The sequence below is a fragment of the Gymnodraco acuticeps genome, unplaced genomic scaffold (genome assembly GCF_902827175.1).
Source record: "Gymnodraco acuticeps unplaced genomic scaffold, fGymAcu1.1, whole genome shotgun sequence".
NCBI classification, from domain to species: domain Eukaryota; kingdom Metazoa; phylum Chordata; class Actinopteri; order Perciformes; family Bathydraconidae; genus Gymnodraco; species Gymnodraco acuticeps.
The window spans coordinates 3,775,872-3,787,291 of record NW_022990947.1 but is presented as its reverse complement, the minus strand read 5'-3'; the positions used below and the strand labels follow the sequence as shown (position 1 = coordinate 3,787,291).

Genomic DNA, 11,420 nt, shown 5'->3' with positions numbered 1-11,420 from the left:
TGCAGCGGGGTAGCCCCGTTTAAGCGTCCCTAAGCGTCCTCGCTCTGGCCTCGGGCTGCCTCACTGGCCGGCCCAGGCCGTGGCGCATTTCCATTACAGTTTAGGACCTGGGGTAGCAACGCAGTGTAGGCGGGGCGATCGGCTTTGTTTTTGTTCACATTTCGAGTTGTTCCGTCGAGCTCCCGCTGGATTTGATCATCCCCAATGAGATGTAGGAACGTCGTCACCTCCTCGGTCGACCACGTGTGCTTTTCTTATTAGACGTAGCCATTTTTGTAGCTCATCCGTTTACAAAATACTGTTTATAAAAATGCTGCAAGCTTGCTTCTAGATATATATGCGACGCTAGGGATGAACTCGCGCGCAATCTTGTGACGATTCTCTCTGACCAATCAGCAGTCGAGAGTGTTGACGTCACTAGTTCAGCCCTGGCCTTGGTCTGAGGGAACCACGATTTTATGAGGCCGGAAAAAGAGGGAAAAAGTACCCGCTGGCCGGTACTAGGCTATATGGAAACGCCACCAAAAACCGGCCTGGCCGCTTGAGGACGGTTAAGGACGCTTAAACGGGGCTACCCGCTGCAGTGGAAACGCGCCATAATACACAACACGTACTCTGACATCAGATATGTGTGTATGTGATCCACTTGACAACCTATGTGTGTTTGTCTGTTGCTGCCAGACTGAGGGGGGTTTTAATCTCCTGTGATGTGTGTGTGTGTGTGTGTGTGTGTGTGTGTGTGTGTGTGTGTGTGTGTGTGTGTGTGTGTGTGTGTGTGCACCCTTTCGTCTGCATGTGTGAGATATGAGAGTAGCCAAAGGGGTTTTCTGGATTAGAAGCTCCTAAAATATTCGAGTTGAGGTTTGCAGATGAGTCACTCCACAAAAACAGCCCAAGTGCTGAGTTGATGTGTGTGTTGGGGGGAGTGTGTGAGGGGTCATGTGTGTGTATGAGTGTCCTTGAAGATGATTTTATGGATCAGGAAACGGGGATCGTGAAGCCTTGACCTGATCTGACCTTTAGTGTGGTTTCAACCTGTGGTCAGAGGACAGTGAGTAGCAGTTCATGTTTAACTCTGAATCCATTTTACTGTTGTACTTTGTCGAATTTGGTGTCAAGATTGTACTTTAAGATTATTTGGTGCATTTGGCAGGCGATGTCAGTGCATGAAAGGTGGTGTGACGGATGAAATCAAATAAAAACATGATCTGCAATCGCCTGCAACTAATGCCAAGTTCCAAACTCCAGAAAAGCATGTTACATGTTTTATTGAAGTCAAGTAGTCTCTCCATTTTTCACAACAAAATGGCTGAAGCAGTGTGTCTTTACAGTGCAAATATTTACAATACTTTCACAGTTCTGCTCTTGAGTTCAAAATACTGTAGTTCATATCCACGACTGGCCTTTTTCTTTTTTGGCACACTATTGGAAGATCATTTTTCACCCCAAAAAATGGTCAGATTCAAACCCTTTAATATCAAAATAAAGCAGGAATATACTGGAATGGCACTGTGGCTGTGTTTTAAAACGTTTTTAGCACCACAGGATCATTCTGTACTGAAGCAGTAATGAGTAGATGAAAACCAAAACTCGCCCCCCACTTCACTCGGTATGACCTAGATATGGTCTGTGTTTAAGGCCTTGGTGACGACTTGAGGCTGACTATGTGCTTCTCCACCTCCATGGCCATGTCTGTGATGCTCGTCCTGATGTCCAGTGACAACACGTTCTCTTTATCCAACGGTGGCTCTAAAACATCAAACTGTGAACGCAGCAGATCTGCTTTCATGTAATGTCCCCTCCGGACCACCATCCTCTGCTGAATGAGATCGTAGTCTCCATAAAGAAAGAGAAAACAGACATCAGGAGAGGAGGCAGGCAGGCCATCTTGGTCTGGACCGGAGGAAGGGAAGGCTTTGGAGCCGTGGAGCAGGATCTGTCTGTACAGACGCTTCAGGGCAGAGCACGCCACCAGGGCATCAGAGCCGTAGCTCCTCTCTCTGAGACACAAATGCATATTGTGAAGGAAGGAATTAGGAACAACTGCTGACTTGTACACTGTAATGATGTTTGGTCAATGTGGAAAATGAACTAAAAGTGAACCTTGGTCAAAAACAACTAACGGGAAAATGGAGGTGAAGAGAGAAAAGTGGCGACACAAGGATAAGCTGATAAATGTGTGGAAGTGCAGGGAAGCCTTTGATGAGGTCTTAAGAGAGAGATGGCATACTTTCAAGCCCTCCCCACCTCTTCTCTTGCCTCACACTCAGTTCATCTGTTTTTTACTCTTCCAAACTGACTCTCCCCATGTTCTGGTCTTCACTTCGATTTTCAAAACCATCTTTGATAGTTAGCCTGCACATCCTTACCTCGCTACTCTTCTGTTTAGATCACTCTCACTCTTTAAACCCATTTATGTCATAAAAAAGTATGTTTTGTGTTTTCAGTGAAAAATGTGTCCATGTGCAAATGGTCTGTGAGTATGGAAGGTTTGTTTGTTCTTACCTCTCAATGACTTCATGTAGTTTGAGTAGCCAGGGTAATCTATCCTGAAGGGACAAATATTTTTTAAGCAATGTTTTTAATCTTTTTGATCAATATTTTTTTACCCATCAAGCCATTGCGGAACAACATGCATTTGGATTCATGTTTTTGGCCACCATACAAATGTAAGTCCAGTATTCACACATAGAAATATCTGACTCTTTCATTGCTCAATGCATCAACATGTTAATGATAATTGTTTTTCTGTGTGCTGAGAAGGTAGTGTAGCAGTGGGTTTATGTAGCTTTTTATTTTGCTAAAAAAACTTCGGACCTGGGATTATTCTCGTGAATATTGTCATTTGATACATTTACATTGTAAAGCTGCTTATAGGAAGGAAATAAATATATCGTATTCATTACTTTAATTCAGGGATTCCCAGGTGTTCAGGTCCCCGAGAGGAAAATAAAACACTGAATGAACATGATACAGGCTTCACCCTTTAACGCTACTGAGCAGGTAAATCATTGCCCTTTAGATAGGGAAGCCATGTATCACGAAGCAACACAGACACAGTGTGACCAGAGTATGTAATGGTAAAGCCTGTCATCAGTGAAGATGGGTTCATAAATTCACCAAAATAGTTTTGAACTAAGTACAGACATGGCTCCTATAGAAAGACAACACTCGCATATGAAAAACATTTATTTTTCAATCGAAGTGTGATCACAGTTGCAGTCAGTGATGTTTATATTGGATCTTATTATTCAAAGTCAGAACTCACTGCCAATATTTTCTGTTTAATAGACTTGAGTCTTACGAAATAAAATAACTAATGGGGCAGACAGGCATGGCAACACAAACACATATTTGATCAAACAGAAATCAGAAATAGAATCAGTGCTAATTTGATAACAACTGATCCAGAGTCAAATTTTTATATCATACACTGCCGTGCCTTTAATATGAAGAGTTGAACTCGGGTGACAGGAAATGTCCTGTTTGGTTAGGCCAAACCTCAACCTGCCAACTCTTATCCTGGCATGAAAGACACATTTTAGCTACAGCCAGGCAGTAATCTCAAATTTGTATTTATTCTCAAACTGCCAAGTTTTGAGTACTTTTTAAAAACATGCCAAAGAACTGGACAGAACAGATCCAGGGGCAATCCTTCCCAGAGTTCAAAGCAAATGTCTGAGTGGGAGGTTATCATGAGCCACCAAACACACTGCTACCAGCAAACTGCTGTCAAATATTTGCAGGGCTCGTGATGCCTGTTAGCTCGTAAACTCAACTTTGGCAGGTAGCCAGGCAATTGTTTAGAGGTCTACCTTTATTTTGAGAGTCACCATAAACAGGAAAAAAAGGACACACACACACACACACACACACACACACACACACACACACACACACACACACACACACACACACACACACACACACACACACACACACACACACACACACACACACACACACACACACACACCTGGTCTGTAAGTGGTTCACTTCGAGCCATCTTCTCAATGTTCCCCTGTGGATGGAAGCTATCCCCTTCATGCAGAGGCCAGCCCAGCTGATTGGTAGATACACATACATGAATGCACTGTTATTATGTCATAGTGTTTGCAGAAACACAAAGGTGTGTGTAGGATAACAGATGGATCTAATTACCTTTTCCGATAGGAAGGCCCCTAAGGCACTTCTGTAAAAAAAAGGCGACATAAAATAAATAGTTGATACAATGCAAAAAAGCCTTATATTAGAGTAGGCCAATTAGAGGTTTTCGTTTTTTTGCAGGCAGTTAGAAGCCATTGCTTTGGGTGTCTAGGAGACTGTGATGATAATCTGTTACTATTTGCTGATATAATACAGACAAAATAATTAATTAATCAATGGCGAAAGAAATTGGACAATTAAATAATTAGTACTTGGAGTACTAGCTCCACTATTGTATTTTGGTGTTAGATTGCACCCCTTACATTACTGTGATGGAGTCAGCTTACTATTTTCTTCAGCATCCTTGAAACATATGTCTGACTGTGTACTGTAGTTAATCATGTAATGGGACATTAATAGTTGATAAACCACCAACAAGTTATCACTAAGTGGAATCTGATATGCTATATAGTATTCTAAAGAATTTAAACATATTTAACCCACATTTAACTCAATACATGTCATATGTTAGTTAACTGTATTTAATGTGCTTCTTATGTGAGATGCTCTCCTAGAAAAAAGAAACAGACAGTATACATACTTCCCGCAGCCTGAGACTCCCATTATGATGTAGATCATCCTGTCTGTAGACCTTAAGACACCTAAAGGCAGAAAAATCCCTTAAGAACTGCTGCCGAAGACTTGCAGCTCTGCATGGTCTACACATCTTCCGTTAAATGTTTAAACCATTGAACCGTGTGTCTATAAAATATGTGCTCACGTGATTTAACCTACTGTAATAAACAACTTTCGTGGCTTCCGTAGATGTTAGGACCCATGCAAAGGTGTAGTCCACCACTAAGCATATTTCACTGGCTTTGATAAGTAAACTTCTTAAAACAACAATAGCTTACTGTGGTTTAGCGAAGGAAACTCACTTAAAAGCAAACATTTGAAGCAAAAAACCTCACAGGTTCCTTGTGGTGTGTCTGCTTAATCAGTATTCTTATGTAAAAGAGGTGATCAAATATCCTCCAAGCCTCCACTACGGCTGCAGGCTTGTTTTGCTGAAGTACGTGATGACGTAGCACGCACGCTGGCAACGTTTGCATTTAAAGGAGCAGATTACGTAGCAGCTAAAATGTCTTTGAAATCATTATTAGATGAATATAACATGTAATTTCACAGATACAATTTTGACCACAGCTGTTTGTGATTTTGATCACAGGTTAAATCAGCTTATTATATAATTTAATGGGATAATATGTATTTCTCAAAATATCACAGGTAATGTAGGCATTAAGTCTGTACCACTGTAGATATGATGAGGCACCCGTTAAGGGCAGTGCAATTATTACAGCATACATATTTTACCGTTAGGCCCTTATGTAAAATCACCCCATGCTTGTTTAAATCACCCTTAAAACGTGGGTGAACTATTACATCAAGTCCAAGTGAATACAAAATTGCACAGGGCAGGTATACTTTTACCAGGCACCTGGCAGTTACTTATTATGATACGCGTGGGTCGTGACTGTGTTGTTTTTTGATGAAAATTAGAAAGAGAGAAAAGGTGAGGTTGAGCATGTCAGAGAGAGAGAAGGGGAGGAAGAGAGCGAGGAGAAGGAAGGGGGAAAGCTATCCTCCCTCCTGTAGATCCAGCAGTGTGCAGACAGGATACAAGCCCTCCTCTCTCCCGCTCTGTAACATCCATTCTCTAACCCATCCAACCATCTCTACCATCTCATTCATTCCCAAGGGCGTCACAAGGGGGGACAAGACCTGACTGCAAGGCGCATGCATGTATGAGTGTGTGTATGCACGAGTACCCCCTACCCCGCGTGTGCGTATCTGTTCTGTCTGTGGAACCGCTGACATGAGGAGCTGAAACAGACCCGACAGAAGGATGAAAATGCTCCGGTTTCGCAGCCCAAGCATCCGCTCCTTGGACCAGGAGGTCCTCTGCACGATCCGGCTCCTGGACGACTCCGAGATCTCCTGCAGCATCCAGGTAGACCAAACGCTCATGTATTGTTCTCTGTGGTTATTGCAAATATCACGTGGACGCAGCAGATAACATATACGGGTGAATTAAAGTACTATCGATTTAACAACCCTATATTGTTCATTATCCCTCTTATTGTATTGCATTTGTACACTACCATTACCATTTCTACTTCCCATGCTGCTGTCATGCACTGAAAAGGATGCATGCTTTTTGCTCCATAGCCTACTGCACATATGAGATATGGAGCAAAGAGGAAAAAAGCCCTACCCTATAGTGATGTGTTGGGCCCAAGCAACATGTTAGCCGCATTGAGTGAAGTTAAGACTAAGTTTAATTCATAGCAGAGGAAATGATGGAGCTGTTGGGTGTGGTGTGGTGATGATAGTGATGAGGGCATGCAGGGCTGTTGTTATTGATTGAATCCTCAGCACGCACATAGAAAGTGTGTGCAGAGACAGTTGTGCTTACTGATCTGCTTTTATGTCTATTGTCTGCCTATAGGCTCATGTTGTTTCCACCCAACCATCATCAATGGCCCTGTCACCTGTATAGCACTCAGCTGATGAGAAGCTGCGTTGTCAAACTAAAGCCAAGGATTTATAAACAATTTAGAATCTATCATTTATTTTGAAATGAGAGGTTGCACAGTCCATTTAATACAGAGTAATCTCAAGACCCAAAAAATAATTCTGTTCATAATCCGTCTCAGTTATCGACCCATTAACCCAATGTTGTGTTTGAGTCTCCCGTGACCCGTTTCAAGTTAAAATCATATAATAACTACGCTCTAGTTTTTTTTATCGGAACAAGGCTTCATGATATCCTCCACAACAGCTATATAAACACTACAAAACTGAACATTTTAGCCAAGTCTGAGGGTCTCTAAAAAAAGTGTATAATTTGGTGTTTCGGTCTGGGAAGACCCAGCAGAATTGTTGACTCGGGTCAAATTTGGCCCAATCAAGATTAATCTTTGACTTTAGACACCCCAGCCCCACCCCCTTTATCCACTGTAACAATATGTTTTCGCAACATGCACCTGGTCTCCCATCCCTCTGGCCCCCCTCCCCCCATGGGAACTCGACCTTTCTCAAAGAATATGTACACTAACACTTGAACCTGAACACACACATGCACAATATGTGGTGTAATGTGTTTTGGGGCCATACAATACAATTACAACAGGATTTTACGGCTATGAATGCATAATAAGTTAGTTATGATGTAGTTAAAACAATATTGGATGATAGTATTTTTTTGTGGGTGTTTTGGACTGAAATAAATCATGGGTCAAAATTGACCCGCGAACACCATGAGCGGTAACAGCTTTCGAACACAACACAAGGGTTAAATGAGGCCTTTGTGAAATGTTTGCATGTACACTTACTGTAGAAAATTAATGAAGATATATATTGAGCAGAAGAATGAAGGTGTGTCTATTTACTTTACAATGTCATGATTTGCCATCTGTTAAAAGTTTACAGTCAGCAGGATCAGAATTTGAGCCGAAGAGGTGTGGTGTTTTCTTTCCTCCTTTATCAGTTTAAGGTAACATTTTGGTTGTTACCTTCCAAGTACTGGAGCTCTGAACTGTTGGAAGAATCAGATTTTTGAATCAAAATGTGGCTTGATTTCAGATAATTTTCCTACCTTGCTGGTATCAAGTAGCAATGACTGTCAATCAGTCTTTCTGACCAAACATGAAGATTTATAGATTAACCTAAACTAACAAAGAACTGATGCACAAACAACCACGATAAAACTGAAGTTCGGCCAAAAACTTGCATTTCTCCTTTCTCCTTCATCTAATATTGAAAACAATTTCGGCTGCCAAAGTTAAATAAAGTTTAACTAACAAATTAGGTCCTAGTGGTCTCAGCTCCCCCACAGGCTTAGGCTGCTGCCAGAGAGCCCAAGTAAAATGCTGTGAATCTGCCGAATTATGATGCATATTTATCGAGAATACAGGTTTTTAATGAAGGACAGTCCATACAAACATGTACAAAGCTAAACAGCTATATCTGTTATATTACAGCTGCTGTTCTACTACCTCCAGCATTGCACCAATTCCTCAAAAGTAGCACCAGCTTGTTGACATCCAGTGAGTTTACAGAGTTGAGAGCGCAGTGAGTGAAGCTGCCTTCAGAAGAAGTTTCCAGCTGCTTCGGCCCTGTTGTCCGACCCTGAAACACAGAAAACACTCGCTGCATGTCAAACTAACTGTCTCACTGATCTCCTACATGTACCCAATCAATGATTTACAGAACACCATGTGCACTGAGAGGGAAGCAGGCGTAGAGAGCTTGTGGTTCTTTGTGTTGTGACGTTCTCTCATGCATGTAAACCTGCACGCTCGTGTCTTTAAGAGCACTAAAGTGTGTTAAACTCTGTGTCCATTTCTGAGAACATTAGAGTGTGGCTTTTCACTAAGAGTCCAAGATTGTGCAAGTGTGTATGTGCTTTTAGCTGTGTGTCTGTATGTCACTGCACGATAAGGAAATGAACATTTATATTTCTAGCTGACTGCATTTTCCAGGCTTTCTTTAATGGCTTTGTGTTCCGGCGCTGAGCGGCTCCTTCCTACATATTTCATGACATCCTGTGCTCCTCATGCCACACTTCTGCTGCTCAACAACAGCACTTCTCCTCTTTCCACTCTACACTGACTTCCATCTCTAATTTTCTGTCAGCGTTATCTCTTATTTTGTCTTTTCTGCTTCTCTGCATTGTGCTGAATATGTAGGTCAGGACGAGATGCCAAAGACAGCGCCAGAGCCATCATACAAAATAATGGGATAAAAGGGTTTTTAAAGTGTGCTTTGAACTAATGCATCACAAGTAGTTTTATTTACCTTATCTTTGTTGCCCTAACTTCTTTGAACTTTCCTTCAAGGAGTCAGACCTGATAGGGCACAATGATTGGTACCACATGGATATACTGATGAAATTAAGACTTTGAAAGATCTGGAAAAAACACAATAAGTGTGATTATTTTAAAGGCAGTAGAAAATTCATTATTGTTTTTGTAGCTGGTTGTAATTTCTCTATCAGTAAATAAAAAAAGTGTATGCATACACTGTTCTAAAAATATTTCCAGTTCTGGGTCTTGGGACTCTGTGACAGCCAAGTGTGGAATATAATTATTTTTAAGTTGTTTACTGCAACTCTAAGACAGCAGAATTGAAGGCAGGTAGGAGAGGGTGTGTGTGTGTGTGTGTGTGTGTGTGTGTGTGTGTGTGTGTGTGTGTGTGTGTGTCTACAGCCCAGCAGGTTGAATGTGTCCAGCCTGCTGCTCTCATGTTCAGTGGTAATGTTAAGTCAGACCTGCTGCAGGGGAGACACGTTTAGATCAATACACAGTGACCTCCTCTGCCTTCAGCTCCTCTCCTCTTCATCATTCACTCTCCTTCTCCTCTTTCTCCTCTCGTCCCTCCCTTCCTCTACACCCGGTATTTCACCCCACTTATTCTCTGCTCCACTTTCCGCTTTGTATTTACTCTTTTCACCTTTTTCTATTTTTACAACTCTCATCTATATCTCCTCCCTCCCTCCTCTCTATCTCTTTCCTACCTCCCTCCTCCTTCTCTGTGACACATCATGTATAATTAAGGGAGATCACTGTTCTTCATGAGGCCGACATCAGTCAGCTGTCATCGATGCGCTACGAGTGTGTGTATGTGTGTCCATATATATATGTGTGTGTTTGGAGGTTGAGGTAGCCATGGCTCACTTCCATGAAATATTTAAAAGAAGCGACTGAGCCAAAGTTCTGCAATCACCGACAATAACTTGCCGTACTTAAGCAAGAAATAACTGCATGGCTCTGGAATAGCTTGGAATGAGTTGAACTTGAAATATATCCTGCTGATTGCTCTGTTTCTATTCTTGTAGAAGTCACCTTATCAATACATCAGAGTCTATTTAAAGAAGCACATGGGGCTCGTATTGTTTTTCACTGCATCTGCCTTTTCCTCGGTCAAGGAGGTGTGTGTGTGTGTGTGTGTGTGTGTGTGTGTGTGTGTGTGTGTGTGTGTGTGTGTGTGTGTGTGTGTGTTTGTGTGTGTGTGTGTGTGTGTGTGTGTGTGTGTGTGTGTGTGTGTGTGTGTGTGCGTACACAGAGGTGCAGAGGTGTAAGCGTTGCTGATGCAGTACTATTGTTTCGGCCGGTAGGCATTCTTTGAAACAAGTTATAAATAGTATCAATTTTTTCTATTCTTATCCCGCTTGCCGGTGCCTCTTTGATGCTCCTCCGAAGATGACTAAAGAGAAATAATCCTTTTTCTGACTTGTGCTCGCTACTGAGAGGAGGCAGACACACATGAGACGGCGGGGTAGAAGGGAGGGAGGGAGGGAAAGGGAGGGAGGGAAACTTCAAAAGAAATGGATGAGGGTGAGAGGCAGAGAGATGGCAGATAAGACAAAATATAAGATGACATGCTTGGTCACATTTCATGGGCTCATAGGATGACGGCAGCAAATCAACAGGGTGTAGGAAAGACCAGAGGAAATGATGTGGAGTGGCTGCAGAAAACCAGATTCATAAGATTAAAATATGTGACAGATTTAAGGGACTAGCAGATTTGGAAAAAAAGCAAGACAGCTGGTAGAAAACAGGAAAGAGTTAATCAATAATTTTTTGTGGAAAGATTCTACAAAGACATAGACATTGTCAGAAAAATTAAGCACATCGACGAGGTCAGAGGTCACTCACGGAGCTGATTGATATTCAATATCTTGCTCGAGGACGCTTCAGCACCAGATGATCCCTGCGAAGGACAGGCTCCTTACTCACTATCACCATGCTGGGTGACACACATTGAGAAGGAGATATTTCTATGCACATATCGGACATCTAGGCTTAGTTGTTCAGGTTGGTGTTGAAGTAATGCACATATGGATTTATATAGGCGGAGAACACATGGTCATTTGTCAAAAATATTTATGTGAGTTAATAGTGTGGCATTTACTCCCCTTATTTGACCATTATTTCTACAAGTAAGCAATGTTTTGTAAAAGAAGATTTCAAACTAATATATTGCATAAGGTAGACCAGAAATGAATCTGCTTTAAGTTTTAAGCATTGGTTACAAATGTGCACATGTGGTGTAATAAGCCCTTTTCATGGAGGAAGAGTTGCACACACACACACACACACACACACACACGCACACACACACACACACACACACACACACACACACACACACACACACACACACACACACACACACACACACACACACGCACACACACACACACACACACA

At 42.0% G+C, this 11,420-nt stretch overlaps 2 protein-coding genes across 14 annotated transcripts in view; one reads left to right on the top strand and one right to left on the bottom strand.

The window, feature by feature from the left end:
• Window positions 1–1,250: 1,250 nt before the first annotated feature.
• Window positions 1,251–6,097, bottom strand: LOC117558609 (probable gluconokinase). Of its 9 annotated transcripts, none has more exons than XM_034234878.1 (6): window positions 5,983–6,097; window positions 4,748–4,808; window positions 4,162–4,192; window positions 3,977–4,093; window positions 2,506–2,549; window positions 1,251–2,000 (listed from the first exon to the last, which is right to left on the bottom strand). In XM_034234878.1, exons 2-6 carry the CDS (start codon window positions 4,783–4,785, stop codon window positions 1,634–1,636), a joined length of 597 nt encoding a protein of 198 aa, XP_034090769.1. In that variant the 5' UTR covers window positions 4,786–4,808; window positions 5,983–6,097; the 3' UTR covers window positions 1,251–1,633. The 9 variants fall into 9 exon arrangements, with proteins under 9 accessions (XP_034090769.1, XP_034090772.1, XP_034090766.1 ...); XM_034234881.1 differs by lacking the exon at window positions 5,983–6,097 and adding an exon at window positions 5,085–5,223 and having other exon boundaries at window positions 3,977–4,063; XM_034234875.1 differs by lacking the exon at window positions 5,983–6,097 and adding an exon at window positions 4,942–5,219.
• Window positions 5,756–11,420, top strand: part of frmd3 (FERM domain containing 3) — a 61,381-nt gene continuing 55,716 nt past the window's right edge. For all 5 annotated transcript variants that reach the window (XM_034234872.1, XM_034234869.1, XM_034234871.1 and 2 more), the window contains exon 1: window positions 5,756–6,157. In XM_034234872.1, coding sequence (XP_034090763.1) covers window positions 6,053–6,157 — 105 coding nt within the window. In that variant the 5' untranslated portion in view covers window positions 5,756–6,052. The remainder of the gene's footprint in view (window positions 6,158–11,420) is intronic.